The 19,910-nt window shown below is 32.1% G+C and overlaps 1 protein-coding gene across 2 annotated transcripts in view; it reads left to right on the top strand.

Annotated features, from left to right (window-relative positions):
* The window catches only part of LOC129972772 (clotting factor B-like), a 42,204-nt gene that overhangs the window by 13,762 nt on the left and 8,532 nt on the right, over positions 1 to 19,910 (top strand). Inside the window, exons 6-7 of one of the 2 annotated variants that reach the window (XM_056087023.1) lie at positions 25 to 152; positions 8,903 to 9,174. In XM_056087023.1, the coding sequence (XP_055942998.1) occupies positions 25 to 152; positions 8,903 to 9,174 (400 nt within the window). The remainder of the gene's footprint in view (positions 1 to 24; positions 153 to 8,902; positions 9,175 to 19,910) is intronic. The other variant, XM_056087024.1, reaches the window with a different exon arrangement.

A 19,910-nucleotide genomic window follows, 5' to 3' on the forward strand; every position in this document is an offset into this window, starting at 1 on the left:
ATTCACCATCTTCTCTTGTTTCAGGCGGCTGTCTTTCAGAGGTTCACGACGGCTCGTCCCAACAAATTTCTGTGCGGGGGCTCTCTTATCAACACCCGATACGTACTGACAGCAGCTCACTGTTGTGTCAGTGGACCATCCACTGTTGCTCTGTAAGTCTTTCTTTATTCAATATTGCTCAGTTTCTTACTTCTTTTAATACTTCTCGATTCTTGTTTCTCATCTCTTTTAATTCTTCTTAATTTTTCCCTCACTTTTTTTAACATTTCAAAATTCTTTTAATACTGGTCTATTTTTTTTTCCTCCATACTTTTTAACAATCCTCAATTTTTCTTTCTGCATTTAACACTGCCCAGTTTTTTTCAGATTCCTTTTAACTCTGATCAATTCTTTTTTAATTTTTTTTTAATTCTTCGCGATTTTTTTCACATTGCTTTTAATTGTGCTAAATTCTTTTTTCTTCAGATTCTTAACTTAGTTAATTCTTTTCTACAATTTTAATAATGCTAAATTATTTTTTTCTCTACGCTTTTAACACAGTTTCTCAATTCTTTTTTCCCCTATTCTGTTAACCCTCCACAATTCTTTGTTAACTCACTTCTTTTAACACTAACTTTCCTTTTGTTAACATTGCTGAATTTTTTTATCTCTACGTTTTTAACAGTACTTAATTTTTTAAAAAAAATACCGCTAAATTCCCCCCCCCGTGCTTTTAACACTGCCCAAATATTTTCACTTATTTTAATATTGTTAATAACTTTTAACAATTCTTATTTTTTTCCCGAATTCATTTAGCACTACTCATTGCTTTTTCACACAGTTGAATTATTTTTTGAAAATATTTTAATACTGCTAAATTCGTTTCTCTTAATACTTTTTTTTAGCTTCTAAAACATTGCCCAATTGTTTTTGCAATACTATTTTTAAAAGCAGAGGTAATGGAGATAAAAACACAGCTCAGTAAATTGAAATTTACTGCTATCTTCTGCAGAACATCAATTTTTTTTCCTTTGGCTTTATGGGTTTGCCATATGTTTTTTTTTTTTTGAAAAGAAAAAAGAAAATATCCTTATTATTTTGCTTTATCAATTAACAATATGAAGCTTTCTTAAGTTTCATATATCAATAATGTCCATATATAATTTGATTCCAATAAAAGTATTCCTAGTGTTTATTTTCGTCGTATCTTTAATAAATGTAAGATGTTTTGTTCACATGTTGAGTATATTTTTCAAAATTAACTTTCAAAGTAATATATGACAATGCTTTTAATACTGTATTGAAATTCATACTAATTTCATCATTTCATAATATATGTCATTTGCGCATTTTCCCACTACTTAAGTCAACGTTAAGAATTTTTAATTTTGTGGGAACTATAGTTCAGAAATAAACAACGAGGAAAATGCCTTAAAACTCATTAAGTTTTAATTTCTATTTTCTATAATATTACCGCATTTAAAAGAAGCAGTCGACTCTTCATAGCCGAATGGTCATCGCACTGGTCTCGTAATGAAGAGATCGTGAGTTCGAATCCCGCTAACGACAAAAAGATATAAAATTTGTGTATATATTTATTTAATAATTCCTTGATATATATTCTCTTTTATTTCGTGTTCCAGAAGATTCTGGCCCTTTCTTTAGTTTGCCATATAAGTGCTCTGGACTTTTCTTACTGTCTCCAGAAAAGCATTCTGGAACTTTCTCTGCTGGTATAAAAGCCGAAGATCTCTCAGTCAGGGTGTTTTGAATTCAGAGTTGTGCAGAGCTTGTATTTGTACTTCGCTCCTTGAGTTGAGTTAATAAATTGGTTTAGCTTTGCTTCCTGTGTGTTATTGAGTTTCACCGAGGCCGTGCGCGAAAAAGATAAACAGAAGTAGCTATGCAGGAGGCCGAAAGGTTGAATTCGTGACGTCACAGTCGAAAGCCTCTGCTTAGCTCTGTTGCTGATGTAGGAAACGCTATTCCTATGCAGAAACTAACTATTTCGTCTTTCTTTTTTTACGGATCCAAACTAACCTCGGAATGAATAGCCGATAAAAACTAAGAATTCATAAAACTTCTTTAATTAAACATTTATTTTCTTGCAGATTAAGAAGACCTTTGAAATGAATAGGGGATTTATATCTTTAAATCCATAAGTTCCCTTTCAAATCAAATCGCATTTACAGAAACACAACAGAAGTACAAAGTTTTTGGCAGTTACTTATTACTGAATAAATTTTTAACATCGACGATCAATTAAAATAAATATTTGAAAAAATAGTACAAGTAAAATAAAAAACTTTTAAAAAGGCTTTGACACAAATTTCAATTGCAAGAAATGAATTTTGATAGTAGATTACCCATTGTTTAGAGAAAAAGTACCAGAAACCAAATAACATTTTTCTTTCATATTCATAAAATAGCATATGCAAAAAACTGATATTTCATTAAAAAATCAGTTTTAAAAAGATTAGTTCAAAGCAGGAAATTCTGAGGATGGATAATCCAGTGTTTTGAGAAAAAATATACAAAAACGATAAATTATTTAATTTTATTTACATAAATTTCTAATTAAATTGTTAGAAACAGCTTTCCACATCACCCTGGAGGTACTGTTTCTAGATGCACTACCCCTTTCCAGAAATATTAAGCGAAGGCGGGTTCCCCGGTAGGTCTATTTTTTTCATTTGCTAAAGGATTAATATCCTAAAGTTTATCCTACTACGAAAAAGTTGACAGTTTTCTTTTCAAATTTTTAGCTCTAAGCTGGTCATTCTTAAGTTTAGTGTAGTTGTTTAAAAATATATTAGCTGAGATAGAAATATAATGTTTTACAATTAGAACAAAATTACTGTTACATTTACATGAAATTTCAGGAATGGAACTTAACAATTCCATTTTTTCAAAAATCAAATGTTCCAATAGCTGCTTATGATTACTGACTTTTAAAAATTTCTCTTCAAATTCTTTACGAATTAATTTATTGAAAATTTGGAAACTTTCCACAAAAATTTCTAAAGCATATTCAGTAGGCCATTTTAAGCCTCCTCGATCTAGAAGTGAAACATATTTTAAAGCAGAGGGGATTTCATATTCCAAATCTTTTTTTGTAATGAATTTTGATATGCAAAGTTCACAATTCAATTTCTGACTAACATGTTTGGCAACATACCCTGAAACATAAATGAATGCAGGCATTTCCTCTGGTGAAATTTCTACATCAGTGGTTGTGTCGAAAACTTCATAGAATTCAACATCAATTTCAAAATTTACTGAAGTTTCTGGAGTGGTCTCAAAAATTTCCAAAGATTTTATATGAAATTCCCCTTTTTTTTCTGAATGAAAATTTATCCAATCTACAATTTTTAGTTTCTTTTCTGATTCAAATATTTGAAGACATGAAACATTATAATTTCCCCCAGACATTTGTCTATACTGCCCAAATCTTGCCTCCAGACTATCTGTTTGGAATTTACCTAATAGTATATATTCTGGGGTATGCTCTTTGAAAATATGATTAACAATATCTATCAAAGATTTTGTGGTAAACTGAAGAGCAAATTGTGTCTCCTTAGACAATTTACCACCTTTACCTGGTAGCCCTACTTCTTTTCTTTCTTTTAATGGTAATGCACATTTTTTGTTCCAGGAAACAAGCCAATCATGAAATTTGTTTAGGAATACCATACTCATTTGATCTGTTTTCTTAATTGGGTCACAAAATGGATTTTTCAACCTCTTACCTTTTTCAGAATTTTTAACATTAACTATATTCCACCATTTTAAAAACTGATCAATGAATTCCTTAGTTCCCATGGTATCTTCATCTATGTGTGCTAATGCAGCACTATTGCTTTCATGAAATATATTTAAGGCCAGTAACACATTTTGTTTTTCAAATGAAGTGGGATACAAGACTTTTTGGGATAGCTTCGGTGCATTCTTAATCAAATTCGATTTTTCTCTTTCATAAATATTTTTCAGATCTTGAAGCTTAGCTAAAGAGATTTTAGATGGATTTTCAGGTGAAGGAAAACATAAAACTTGCCCAAGGGCTTTTTCATTAAACCAATTATTTCTAACAGATTTAATAAGATGAACTGTGTCAAATAAAAAGAACAACTTATTATCAGACTGTACAGGATTTGATATGCAGTTTACAAGGTTTCCTTGGCACATCTGAGTGAACATATTTCTATTAACTCTATTATTGTCAGAAATTAAACATAAAACATTGTATTTACAGTCATTTAAGAGTTTTAGAACATTTAGGGTTTGGCAATAAAGATCATCAGCTGTTTGATTTTTCATGGGAACTAAGGCAACTATTTCTTTATAATTTGAAAATAAAGAAGTTATCATAAATGCTTGGACAGTGTTAGCTTGTTCATTGGCATTTTCTGCTTTCCCTAGAAGTTTTCCTCCTTTATAATGTAAACCGGCATTTACATAAATTTCATCTAAAAGAAGACAGACAAGTTTTTCATGGGGAGATAGCATCTCATTCTTTTTTTGAAGGTATACTATGTGACTATTGTTAGAAACACTACTTGGGCCCTTCAATGCATTGGATAATTTTTTTAAGTAGACAGGATGAGGTAAAATTAAAATTTTTGAACTACGTATGAAACTATAAGCTGCAGGATAGCAAAAATAAAATTTTGCTACAAGAAGAAGAAACTGTGTGGAATAAATGTGCTTAGATGATAATGTTAATTTCAATTGCTCTATTATTACACTGAAAAATAAAATCTTATCACTATCCTCTTGCTGAGAACATGCATCTTTTATTAAATGCATAGCATTTTCTATTTTCCCATTTAGTTTGACATCGTTTAGTTTAAATGCAGCTAACCAACTCAACAAGCTATCAAATTTTGTCCATCGATCACATTTATTATGTTCTCCCAAAATAAAAAGGGAAGATTTTTTCTTCAATAACACAGAATCATGCCAAATTTCTACAGTTAAATCCGTATATATTTTCAAGGAAATAACAATACGAGGACACTGGTTAGTGTCTAATCTGTAACACAAGACGAAATTATCTGTTTTTATGTTTAGCCAGCCATCACTAAGTTTTTTAGCATACATTTCCTGAAAATTTTCAAAAGAATTAATAGTGTCATTTGCACACCATTCAGCAAACTTTTGTTCATCTCTTAATTTCAAGGCATTTATACGTTCAGATGGAGATTTTCTACTAGTAGACGGCTCGTGAGAAAGGTAAGAAGGTTGGTTAGGAAATATTGATGGATATGCATCATGGGATAATTTTGGAATCTGTCTTTGTACAACCAGTTCACTACCATCATCTCTAATTACACGATCTTCTTTAATAATGAATTTTGAGCTAAAATGCTTTATGCAAACTACAGCAGTTGAACTAGGAATAAAATCTGCCCTATTAATGCTTTTAACCCACTGACTTTTCCTCACCTCATCCTTAGGAAAAGTAAATGATGAGACATAATTGTCTGTATTGTTGTAATTAGAATTACAGCCCGGGACGCAACATTTTCTACCTTTACCCATAATTAAACCAGAGTTTCTTAATAATGGGGCACAGGTCCTACAAAAAATGTACAAAAATTTTGTTTAGTTCACAATTGAATTTAAAAAAAATTATGTATATTTTACATAAAGAGAAAAAGTCCGTTAATTTTCAGCCGAACAATTTCGTTTTGCTCGGCCCGCACAAGCGAGTTGATTTTTTCCGTACTTTAGGCTTAGCCGATCTCCGAGAATAACACTAATTTCTAACCATTATGAAATGCTTACATTTAAAAGAAGCTATTGAAATTTTTAAGCTTTAGAAGAAGCTAAGGAATGCTTAAATTACACAATGAAATAAACGATAATGTAGAGATAATATAATGAACAATTAAAGCATCAAATTAGACTTGTCACCACGTTAGTAAATACAAAAACAACTTTATATCTAAAAATATTGCAATCAAAGTTAACTCTAAAATATAACTATATTATATTTTTGTATGGAACTAACATAAATTTAAAAAAACTTACTTTAGAATGAGTTAATCCAAGAATACACCGGAATTTCGATATGTATTTTCTTAAATCACGCGCGCATTCCAATCGCAAGCACTCAAATGAAGGCTTTACGCTGTGACGTCACAGCAGCTAAATTTCTCATGTTTATGGCCTTCTCTAGGTAGCGCACTTGTCTTTTTCGCGCACGGCCTCGGTTTCACACTAAAGTAGCCACGTGACAATATAATCAGCTGCATTCATTGAAATTTTGTAAAGTGTGTACTGTAAAAATTGTTGCACACGGAATACAATATCTGATGTGATTATAGACAGGCTAATCCAGTTAAAAATATTAAGGTGTACGTACACACTTGAAACTTCGAAAATCGTTCAAAATATCGAATATTTTTTATTATGTCAAAATGTTCTGTGATCCTTTAGCTTTAAAACGATACCAAGATGTTGACAATATTCGAAATATTTCTCGAGTTGTAATTATTTTTATTGAGGTACTTTCACTAAAAACTCTAGGTTCGGTTTTGTTAAAACTCATTTTATGAAGAATGATATTTTTCCACTCTGTTGCTTCATTCAAACAATCATAACTCAACAAGAAATGAATCAAATACAATTATTTATATATAAAAATAATCTGTATGAAACAGTGGATATTTTGTGCCTCAACCAAAGTTGTATCTATAGAAATAAATTTTTAATAACTATTTAAATGTGAAAATTACAGAAAAAATCTCACTTTTTCTATTCATCATTGATGAAAAAATTGTTAAAAAAAAACTATATATTTTTATAACTTGGTTGAGGCAGACAACATGAAGACTCATATTAGGCATCATTTCCAACTAGAATTGTGTGTCTGTACTAATTAGAATTTATGATATCATGTTTCAAAAAATAGGCTAATTAAGCGCATTAAATATTAATTAATTAATTAATAATGAGTGTAATATGACTTTTTTTTCACTGAAATGAGTTTAAACATATATTAATGAGCTACTGTGAAAAAATGGTTTTTTTAAAGTTAAAATTTAAAAAAAAATCTTCTAGTGTGTACGTACACCTTAATGTTTGAAATATAAGGTGATATGTTTCATTTCACTTCTGAGTATCTAATCTCTTTCTGTACACTTTTCGAATTATTAATTCATATTGTTGATGGAAAGTATGTAAGAGCACGCTTGGAGTGAGGAATTTTTTATTTTTTTGCTGAACTCACTGTAAATGGTTGTGTTTATATGTAAAGTCCAAACAGAACGCTCACATTTCAGTCATCCAAGTTCACCTGAATTAACTTTCATTTTACCTGTATCACTGTAAAAGATATATGTAGAGTTCCTTTCCTCATTTTCTGATTTCTTAAAAATTAGTTTCTTAGTGATGGGTGGTTTTAATCGAAATTAAAAAAAATAATTGAAAGTTGAAAACAATGGAAATCTAATCTTTCACATTATTAAAAATTTATTGTTATTATTATTTTATCTGAATGGCATTTCAATATGTTTTAAAGTCGTTTTTTTCCCTTTGTTGTTTGCTTTTTTCTGCAAATTATACAAGTATACATGTCATTGCAAATGACTGTATTTTTGAACTAGCTTTTAAAACGAGATTTTTGCATGTATCATAATTTTGGTAAAACATAATTAAAAACAGCTTTCTCTACAGTAAATGAAATGAAATTTATTTCTTATGTACTTTTAATATAAATAATTCTAAATTTGGTTTGTAAATATTCTTTTGAAATTATATTCTGTATAAAAGGAACAGATTTAGTGAGTTCTTTTCCATTAGCACGGCACCAACTCTAATGTGCCAAGTTCTGATGCCAATATTTAGTTACTATTTATACTAAGTTGCTGCGTTGGCACCTACTTCTGGCGACAACGGAGAGCTTGGCTAGAATTGGCTCTAAGATTTTAGCTTGGGGATGACAGTTCCCATTCTTTCAGTGTTAATGCGCCAAGTCTTGAGCCAATGTTTGACGACTATTATACTATTTTGTCTCTAATATTTAACGACAACCTAGGACTATTATACTATTTTGTCTCTAATATTTAACGACAACTTAGTGCTTGGCTATGACTGGTACCATACTAATGAAAGAGTATCTATTAATTTTAATATTTACGACGATGATGAATTGATTTCCACTTTATATATGAGCAAATAAATATATAAAGCAGATAATATATGTGCCTTGGGTTGTTTGCAATTGTGTTTTAATTGATGCTTTATTTATGTAATTACTCTGGCATAGCTTCTAGTTGTCGTTGTTTTATGCAGAATTATAGTTACTAAAATTTGTTGTACATTTCTGATCATGTTCTTGATTTACCTTCTAGTGGTGCTTTTTTTATGTCTTTGGCATTCTTGATTTGCTTTGTATTTTCACCTTGTATTTGTGTCATTCATTTATTATTCACTTTGTATAATGGATTCATTTGGTGTTTTAGATATTGCTACGTTGTTTGTTATTGCTGTACAGTATACTATATCCTCCATCCTTTGGACATTGTGATATTATTTTTGTGCTTACGTGTGTTACTGCTTTCTCGATGTACTTTTCAATTTAGTGTTTTGAATCCAGAATTGGTTTGTTTACTGTTTAATTTAAATATTTTATTTGTGTCAAATGAACAATAATGTATACCCTTAGATACCGCCCTTATTAATGCTATGATTGTAAAGCCTATCAATAAATGAATAAGGGTTCTCTCCCTGGTAATTACAAAGTCTTACACCCTTTCTATAGGGGGGGGGGGGGTCGTCATGGAACAGATCAAGATCAAGCAATAAAATGTAGATATATCACATTTTAGATTTTCACCTCTTAATGGGTTATTTTGTCGTATTACATGAAATCACACAATCACCATGCTATCTACAGCAAATGTTTACAATTTTTTAGACCGGCATCATCTTTCCTGGTGCGCATGGGGTCCACTGCAAAAGATGGCGGTGACGTCTTTTCCATATCGAAGGTGAAAGTCCACTCCAACTTCTCGTTCACCGGTCAGTTCAACGACATAGCTCTCATGAGACTGACCACGGATTTGCCTTCCTACACCAACCGCATAGCTCCTGTGTGTCTTCCCTATCCCACTTTGCTGGAAGACGATCTGGTGGATCGCATGGCCACTGTTGTCGGCTGGGGATCCATGTATTTGGGTTCGTATACAAGTAATTGGTAGTTGGTTTCTGAAATTATTTGAAAACTTGTCGTATTTTATTTATGAAATAAACTTTATTTAGAGGACTTATTTCCTAGATTAGATTAAATGATGTATTATGATACTTTTCATCATATATTATTCTCGTTACTTCTCTGTTTCTTAATATTATCCTGGAATTGATAAAATTGCGATAACCCTTTAATGAATATTTAGCCATAACAGAATGTGTCGAACTCAGTGAAATTAGAGGAAGGCTCATTATGGATAGTAATTTTAACACAATATCACAATTCCCTGGCAATTTAAAAATATTGAAAGAAATGACAGGAAAGATTTCTAGCCTTTTACCAAGAATGTGGAGATTCTTTGAACTTTTGTTGGTCATTGTTCTCTTATGCGAAAACTGAATAGTTAATGAGCAGAACAGCTAGCCACAGAAATCCCTGTTTATACGGCTTAGTTCTATGGTAACGAAGTGACTGACTATAACTAAAAAAAAGAAGAAGAAGAAGAAGAACACGTTGTGTCAACTGATTCCTGCTGTAAGATTAAACCATTTTTAAAAAGTTGGCTTTTTTTCATGAATGTAGAAATAGCAATAAGACGATTTTTATTCATTAAAAATATTTTTATATAAATTCTTAATTTTGCTTTTGGGCCACCTGTTAAGAGCAACTTTACTGTTTAAGTTTCTTTAAATGTTATCATAAAAATTGTATTTCTTGGTGAAATAATTCATTCTTTAGAATTCACTACATTCACACTTTTGGATATGTATATTAATGGTTTATTCATTTGATACAAAAACATGAATGATGATTAATATTTAATAATTGCTTCATAGGTAATAAAAGTAATTAAATGCTCAATGAAATAAATGGGGTGGGGAATATTTCATTAAATATCGAATAAGTTGTATGCACAAATCTGTTTTGTTAACTCGACTTTCGAAATTGCTTGGCGGTTGCAATTCTATATCTTAATGGCGAAATCCTTGATAGAATTGGTTAAACTTTGTGCTTGTCCTCAAAGATTCCGAGTAATCTATTCTTAATTAGTATAACGCAAATTCAGTTGCCCCCCCCCCCGCCCCCAAATTTTTTCATACAATTTTCACAAAATCGGTTTCATTTTGTTGTAGTTAAATGTAAACTGTTCAGAAATTCAAATTTTAAAAACATTTTTCTTGTTCAGAAATTTAAAGTTTTAAATTAAATTTTTTAAGTTACCAGTTTTTTAAAATGCTTTTTCTTATTTCATTTTAAATATTTGCCAACCAAAATTTTTTTTGAAGAATCCTTTTAATAAACTTAATAATTTATTCTATTTAGTATAACTAAATTAGTTTCGGTGCAAAAAATGCTTATTCAAAAAAATTTCTGAGTTTTTTGAAAAATACAAAATTATTTAAACATTTTTAAAAACATTTTTATTAATATTTTCAAAACTGATGCCTAATTATATTAAGTTGATATTTCTGAGACTACAGAAAAAAATTCAAGTAGTTTGAATAAAATGTGTTTTGCTCTTAGCATTTTAAAGTAGACATGATTTCAGAAAAATAAAACTAAGGAAAACGGGCTTTAAGATTCAATACAGTAATATTATTACTAAACCAATTTAATTAAAACCAGATATTTTTCTCAATATTAACCAAACACTTTTAAGCAAGAAAGTGATAATTTTATAAAAAAAATTATTGTTTCCATAGATAATAATTGCTCTAGTTTAATTTAGATATAATTAGAAAAATAATTGAAAAATTCAAAAATTAGGATTATTTATTTTAATATTTTATAATTGCTATATTTAATAAATCATTTCTAACTTTTTCCATTCAAATGTTTATTAATGCTTAGTGATCATTGTAAACTCTTCAAATGAAATATAAATTGAAAAAGTATTTGAAACAAGCATTTTTTTTTTTTTTTTGTCATGGGACTATTTTAAGCCACGTTTTCGCACAGCAGCTTCTGAGTGTAAAGACCCCTGAACATCCGAGGGCAGAAGTCTGATTTCTAGCTCATGAAGAAGAAACACACACACTCTTGCACAACCCCTTTTCACATGGGGGCTCATTCACGCACCTCGCATATAGAACACAGGGTAGAGAACAACCATGCCCAAACCTGGATTCGAACCCGCGACGCCCAAATCACGGAGAAGACGCGATATCCCTAGGCCAGGACGCCGGCAGCAAAGCTTCTTGAGAAGCGAATTAAACAAGACTGGGTTTGAAAGCCTGTATACAAACCTTTATAATTATTATTTATCACGTAAAACAAAATTATAGTCAAAGAAACAGTCATAAATTTGGGCTTGTTGAAATTAAAATGTTTCCGTAACGCACACGCAGTCATTCATTTCGGTGTCACGAATGAATTGAATACTACATGACAAAATCATTTTTGGAACTGTTTAAAAAACGATGCTATTTAAAGCAGAAATGTTTTTCAAATTTTGGATCTTCTGCTCAGTTTGTACTTTGAAAGCATGATAACTCAAAAATGCAATTAATATGAATAATTGAAAATACAGTTGTAGCATCTGTTGTCCGTATTTTTCTATGAAAATTTAAATCAAACACGTCTATGGATTGACCGTTTGTTGGTCTATTCATATCTATGCATATCAACACGATAACACAAAAATCGGAAGAATTTAGATGGATGAAATTTGTCTTAAGATAAGATATTAATAAAGAATCTTGCGTCCGTAACAGTAACGTTTATAAGGCTGATTTATAATTAGCCTCTTGAAATTTAAATGTTAAGAAAGAGTTCTTAATTAGAAAAATAAAAATCTATTATTGTGGTAAAGCATATGCGTAGGTTACAACCATGGCGAACATCGACAACCAAACATCTGTTGCCAACATTCGTTTTCACAAGTTAACATAAGCTAAACGATTACAATTCTTTCATCGATACACAAAGTGAACCTTACATTCGGCCCCGCTCAATATAAAATTTAGACAGACAGAAGAAATTTTAAATTGAAGCGTAAAAATAAAAGAAACAAAGTTTTTGATGAAATCATAGTTCAAGTCTCTGGGGAACACAGACCAGTTAATATCTTTTTGATGATGGCTCAGTGGCTCTCATTCTCTTCGTCTGTGCTGTTTTCCTCGATGGTTGGTGAATTTCGTTTAAAGTAAGGGCGAAGATGTTGTACGTGGACAACCTTGATAAATTTGTTCTGCTGTGTTGTAGACTTGATCTCGTAGCACACGGCCCCGGCTGGACGTATAATCACAAATGGTCCTTTGAAAATAGGAGAAAGTTTGTGATCTCCTTTTTTCGGCCAGTCGTACAATACGAGATCTCCTGCCTTGAAGGAATGGGATCTGCGATGGAGATCAAATCGTTTCTTGTTCTCCAAATGTGTTTCATACACATTATTTGCTGCTTCGGCCCTGGCCAAAGTTAAAAGGTCTAGTTGGTCTTCACGTGGCGTGTCATCTATGAAGCTACCAATGTGAAGTTCCCGTGGAAGGCGTGGCTCATATCCATGAAGTAAATAAAATGGCGATTTCTTAGTAGAATTTTGTTTTGTGGTGTTAATTGCGAGTAAGGCATTTGGAAGTAATTCGTCCCATTTATTCGGGTTTTTGTCAATCATTTTTTTCAAAGAGGACACAATGATGCCGTTGGCTCGTTCAACGATACTATTAGCTTGTGGTGAATAAGGTGGTGTCGTTGATTGTGTGATTCCATATTTTTGAAGAAACCGCTGAGTGTGACGTGCGGTAAATGCTGTTCCTCCATCTGATAAATACATATTTGGCGGTCCATATCTAAGTATTATATTATGATACAAAGCATCAGTCACTGTATGAGCGGCGAGAGATGCAGAAGGTGTTGCAATTACATAGCGTGTGGCGTGGTCAATTTGGACAAGCATATTTGTATTTCCATTTCTTGTTTCTGGCAAACAGATTATATGGTCAGCAGATACAATTTCCCAAGGTATAGATGGAATCGGCAATTGCTGCAAAAGACCATAGGCATTAGCAGTACGTCGGTTGACAATTTGGCATTTATGACAGCTTCGAACATATGCTTTACAGTCCTTGCGCATATTTGGCCACCAATAACGTAATTGCAAATTGTGAAGAGTTTTTTTTGCGTCCATATGTCCAACATCATCGTGACAAGCGATCAGAGTTTTCTCTCTCATTGACTTTGGAATCACTACTACAGATTTCGAATTATTATCTTTAACTCGCACAAGAGTGTTGTTATCGATATTGTAATTGCATATGACTGACATTGTCCTTTTGTTTGGATATTTTTCTCTGAGTAAGCGAAAAATATACTGACAAAAGTCATCTCTTTTCTGTTTCACACAAATGTCTGATTCATAACTTGCAGTAACTGTTAAACAAACAGGTGGTGTTGGGAAACGTGAAAGGTGATCAGCGATGACATTTTGCTTTCCGGGTCTGTGCTCAGTTGTGAAATCAAATTGAGCCAAATCCACTAAATATCGTGCAAATTTTCGATTAATAGCAGATTTTGCAACTACATAAGCGGTTGTATAGTTGTCTGTGATGAGTTGAAACTTGTGACCTAGGAGATAGAGTCGAAATTTTTCAGTTAGGGCCCAATGTACAGCAGTACATTCCAGTTCGTTACTGTGGTAGCGTGTTTCAGCATCTTTTAAGGTACGTGAAGCATATTCAATGACACGACGCTTTCCATTCTGTTCTTGAGATAAAACTGCTCCTAGTCCAGAATAAGATGCATCAGTTTCTACAAAGGTTGGTAATCCTTGTTTGAAATACGCAAGAATTGGAGCAGTAGTAATTGCAGTTTTTAAAGATTCAAATGTACGCTGTTGGTCATCTGTTAAAACTATGGGTGCATTGTTGGTCTTCTTTTCTAAACCTTTTAAAACGCTTGTTAAAGGTTTAGCAATAACAGCATAGTTACGAATATACTTACGAAACTGATTAGCAAATCCAAGGAAACTACGGACTTCATGAATTGATTTGAGAGTTAGATAACGTTCAATTGCTGCTATGCGTTCCGGATCAGGACGAACACCATCTTGAGAAATAATTAGACCAAAAAGAGTTATTTCTGATACTGCAAATTGCGTTTTTTCTCGTGTCAGCTTGAAGCCAGCTTTTTGAGTTGCTTCAAAGATTTTATATATCACTTTGAGATGATAATTGAAGTCATCATGAGAAGTTGATATATCATCAATGTATGTGTTGACATTGTGGTGTGCCAGATGATTGTAGGCTAATTTAATCGCTCTTGTCATTGTAGATGGGCCATTTGTGACACCAAAAGGCATTCGAAGAAATTCATAATGTCCGTCAGGAGTGACAAATCCAGTTTTGTAGGTGTCAATGTCTCTTATGGGAATGCAGTGAAATGCAGATTTTACATCCATTTTAGAATTGTAGCTCTTGCCTGCCATGCGTTGAATAACGTCTTCCATTTGGTCGATTGGATGCGGATCAATATTTGTGATAGGATTAATAGTGCGAGAGAAATCTACCACAACTCGCCTAGGAGTACTTTCATGAAAGGGCTGCTCCACAATGAAAGCTGGTGCTGCGTACGGTGAGTTGGAATGACGGCAAATTCCTTGTTTTAACCATTTTTCAATTTGCGTTTTTAGAAACTGGCGATCAGGCTCTGAAAGTCTATAAGGTCTACATCTAATAGGCTTTTCATGTCGCAATTCGATTTTGAATTCCACATATGGACATAGTCCAATGTTATCATCATTCGAATAAAAAACATCAGTAAATTTTCCAATTACTGCATCAAGTTGAGCTTGTTGAGTTGCAGAGAGTCCTGCGGATTTAGGGATAAGGTTTGTTTCGGATGAAATTATATTGGGTGTTGCTTCTGGCAAAGTAACATCATCTAATGATGGTAGTGAGGGTGGATGAAGAGAGACACAGTTGATGCTGGGTTTCGATGCATGAATACATTCGTACAAATGAAATGAAGTTGGAGTAGAAATACATAATGAGCCATTAGGGTCGTAAGTGCATCTAGCTTGAACTTGTTGTTGCCAATCGAATCCTAAAATAAGCTTAAATGGAAGTTGGGTGCACACTCCAATTTTAGGCATCATATATTCCAAATTACCAACAATTATGTTTAAAGAAATCCAACCTATTGGCTTTATTTCATGGTCAACAACTTGGAACTGTCCATCAGTCCACGGGTTAATAACAATATCATTTGGAACACAAGATTGTTGAATGATTGTGATATCTGCACATGGATCACAGAGGGCTTGAATTTCTGTATCATTGTTGATAATAACAGGTATTAAGGCAAGTCTGTTAGTTTCAGTTCTAATACAATTTATGGAATTATTATTTGCACTATTTGCGGTTGTAGATCTCCCAGATGTCGAGTTGCGATTGTTGTTGTTGTGCCGGGAATTTGAAGAGTTCAAACTTATAGTTTTGACTGCTGTGTTATTATCAGAACTAGTTGAACTGCTAGAAGATGGTATTTGGACATTAGTTTGACTGTTGGTATATTGATTTTGTCGTGACGTGTTTCTTGGTTGAGCTATGGTTGAACCACGTGGAGGAGGTGGTAAACTGCACATAAAAGATGCATGGCCTTTGTTTCCACATCTCCAACAAGTAATATCACGAACATCGTCAGTTACTGGATTGTATTTACGACGTTGTTCATCATGTGTATAAGAAGATCGAATTTGAGATTTCGGAGAATGTTTCTTATGCTCTTGTTTTGCACTGCGAATAGCATCAAGTGCAGTTGCCCTGTCAATTAATTCTTCAACAGTATTCGTATTTTGAGTAGCTAATGCAATTTGCCATTTTTCCTCGGTAATATCACCTATGATCATAGAAATACGGTCAGGTTGGGGAATGGTGAAGGGAGCTTTTTCCAAAAGAGCGTCTTTTGAATAAATATAATCTACTAAACTTTCATTATGCCTCAACTTTCGTTCACTTTGGTGAGCCAAAAATTCTTGCATTGTAATACGCCTTTTAAATCTTGAGGCGAGAGCATTTTTCCAAGTAATCCAATCATTAAAATTTTTTCCTGTTGTTAATTGCCAATTTTTTGCAGATCCTGAGAGACGAGAAATAGCATTAGTTAATTTTAATTCGTCGGACCAGTTAGCTAAAGTTGAAATTCTTTCAACTTCCTTTAACCATTCAAGTGCATTTTCAATTATATCACCTTTAAATATTTGAATTGAATTTGCAGTGTCATTTGTAGATGTGATTTGAATCACATTTGGATTTACTTGTCTTTCTAAAAATTGTTTTTGCGTTTCCATTAATGTAGAAAGAATAGCTGCGATATTCGGATCTATTTGAGAAGGCGGAGGCATAGGAAGTGGTGATTGTGTAGAAGAATTACTTAAAAGTTCTACTTGTTTTCGCAGAGATTCAATCTCTGTCAATAAATGTGCATTATCAGAAATTGCCTCCTCAACGTTATTAAGATTCTGCGCTCGAAGAACATTTAATTCTTCCAAAGTTCCTTCACTATTTCTTTTAGTATTATCCTCTACAATACGCAAAATTAGTTCATTCTTATTTCCAGTTAGCGAAAGATTTCTGAAACATAATTCTTTTTTCAGTTGAACTATCGTTAAAGTTTGTAGCGGTTGCGAGTCTAAAGAATTAAAAATGATGTCATCTTTTGTTGACATTTTTTTTTTTATTTCTGTTCACTGTTCTTGACGAACGAAATAAATTAGCGAAGATTGCTTGGCGACGTTCTTGTTTAAAAAGCGAAGATTGCTTGGCGATGTTCTTGTTAATAAAGCGAAGATTGCTTGGCGATGTTCTTGTTTAAAAAGCAAGCAATAAATTTTGCAAACAGAATAATTTTTTTGAAGGTAATGCGAAATCAATATTCAACATTCGTTAGAATACTCGCACTGATTTGTACAAAGTTTTATCACAAGTAAAACGTAAGTATATAAAGTATCTCATAAACTTCACTTACTATGCGTGGGCGATTTTTGGAATACGTTCAGGCAGAAACAATCTTGGCGAGATTATCATTCCTTGGCGAGGATTCTGAAAGTTCCAAAGAAGGCTTAACGAGTGCGATGGTTTTTTTTATAAAATATTATTTGAAATTCCTTTTGCAAGTCCATTAGATTCCGGCTGCGCCATATAAGGCTGATTTATAATTAGCCTCTTGAAATTTAAATGTTAAGAAAGAGTTCTTAATTAGAAAAATAAAAATCTATTATTGTGGTAAAGCATATGCGTAGGTTACAACCATGGCGAACATCGACAACCAAACATCTGTTGCCAACATTCGTTTTCACAAGTTAACATAAGCTAAACGATTACAATTCTTTCATCGATACACAAAGTGAACCTTACACGTTGTATTAAACTTTGGCTTCAAATGGTCTGAAATTTCGGTTTCCTTTACTATACTACATAGCACAAAGTGCTCATATGCGGGACTACGAAAATAAAAATCTGAGCATTCTTGGCATTCACAGCTTTTTCCAAAGTTTTGTGAGGGAGGAGGGGAAAATAATACCTTTTATTTGGAGCATACGAAGAAGTCTCGGGGAAACTTTTTATGGATTTTTTTTCCTCCTTCGAACAGAGTAATCTCTTCATAAAAGCTTTATAAATTTATAAGCAGAATATAAGTTTTTATTGACTTATCTGTCATCAAATATTTAAGCCAGGTTCAATATTTAAAATTTATTCTTTCAAATTTGATGCTGTCTTTTCTAAATGGCTTTTATATATTTTTTTCAGAGTGCAATAGAACAAAAAAGATATATTTTTTTTTCAAATAATTAAACATTTTGAAAAATAGATCAAACATTTTTTTGTAGACATAAGTAATCTTCTCATATGTAAAATCAAACATTATAAAAATAAATGCAAAATGAAATAAAAAATGACTAAAAGCAATGAAAAGTGCTTAATACATTTTTGCAACAGAAAACATTTAAAATTTAGTATACATTCGCAAGATAATTTTTTTTCTTATTTATTACAATCAATGATAGCAGAAATTCTTAATAAATACAATAAATGCACAAGAAAAAGGATCGGAAAACAGTGGTTAATGAAATGTATGCAGTTGCTAGAGTATCTGCGTGTATCTGGAAACTGAAAATCAAAATAAATTATGACTGATTATTTGGAAATCTTAAAAAGAACAACAGGAAGGAAAAAGAATTTTAAACAGGCAATCAATAGCAAAAAAAAAGTGCGATTTAACATACGTACAGTGTTTTAGAAGGCAAAAGAAATGTTTAAATATTTGTTACGTAAAAAATAGTGTCTTTCCGTGTTCATGTGTATTGAAATAGCATTTTATTCAATTGCATTCCCTCCCCCCCCCCCCTCCATAGCACACCACAATTATCCATTTATATTTGTTCGATGAAGCATTGACTGTTCTGCCTCTTGGAGCCGTGAAACACCGTCATTTAACTTTTCCCATTGTTTTCGGTTGTTTGAAAGGGAACTAGTGAATTTAAAACCTAAGTTTTTAATAAAAATTTTTTTAACGAATTTCGGCTAAAAAATTAACTGCAACGAAGAGTAAAAGTTTTAACTGTATATGCAAATTACCACTTTTTTGTATATTGGTATAAAGTAATTCTTTCTCGATTGTTATGTCAGCAAAAAATAATAGAGTGAATATAATTTCACAGACCTTTCAGAGAATTTTAAGGAATCTCTTCCTTATTAAAGTGTAAATTATTATGTAACATAATTTTTTGAACTCTCAATCGAAATTGTAATTTTCCCAAAGTGTTTTACTTTTAAAATCTGATGGAGAGGTTCCTTAAAAATTTCCTTCCATATTCTCTAATAAAGAGATTATTCCCTGCTCTCCCCTTATCTAAGATCTTGGACTGGATCATTGACGAGAAAGTGCTCAGATTTTTATTTTCAGAGTCCCACATGAGAGAATTTTGTACTTCGTAGTAAAGAATTTAATTTATGTGTTTCTTTCAATCGATTAAAATCAAAATTTGACACAATATTGTAATTTTGGTAACAGGACTTGCCAAATTTTGTTTATCTAAATCATTTTATTTCTTAATTTTGGGGTTTACGTGCATGTGGGAATACAAACCGATAGACGGTCAACTTTTCCAATAATTTAATTTAAAACTTCAAACGAATCTATACTTTAGATAGTAACACTGTGCGCTAAATCTTATCTATTTAACTCTTTAAGTTTTGGATTCATGTTAACTTGTATTCGGACAACAAGACAGACAGACTTACTGTGAACATGCTTCGTTCAAAATTTTAAAGGAATCTACGAATTTTATATTAAGTCCTTATACCAAAGAGGTTTTACCGTCTAGCTGAAATGGGTTTTGAGTTATTGTTTTTCCGCAGATATCACTTTATGCACTTGTTATTACAATCTTTCGATTATTTAAACAATACGAAAGCAATACTCCAACCTAACCAGAGGGTATGCGGTAAACTTGAGGGGGCTTTCGAAGAACAATCCTAAATAGCACGAAGGAACAAACGACACTTGATGACATTGGACACTTGCAAACAAAGGACCCTCTACAGAAAACACAGAATGTCCAGTAAATAACATTACATTTTACATTACATATTAAACAGTGAAACATTAAAAATACATACAATTCATTAAATGTACGTTAACTTTTTACGTTAGGAGAGAACTAAAGACAAGAGCTTTGACAAAATGTCCTTAATAGAAGATTTAATGACTGGAATTTTTTAGGATTCTTCGACGCACA

Source organism: Argiope bruennichi, chromosome 6 (genome assembly GCF_947563725.1).
Source record: "Argiope bruennichi chromosome 6, qqArgBrue1.1, whole genome shotgun sequence".
NCBI lineage: Eukaryota > Metazoa > Arthropoda > Arachnida > Araneae > Araneidae > Argiope > Argiope bruennichi.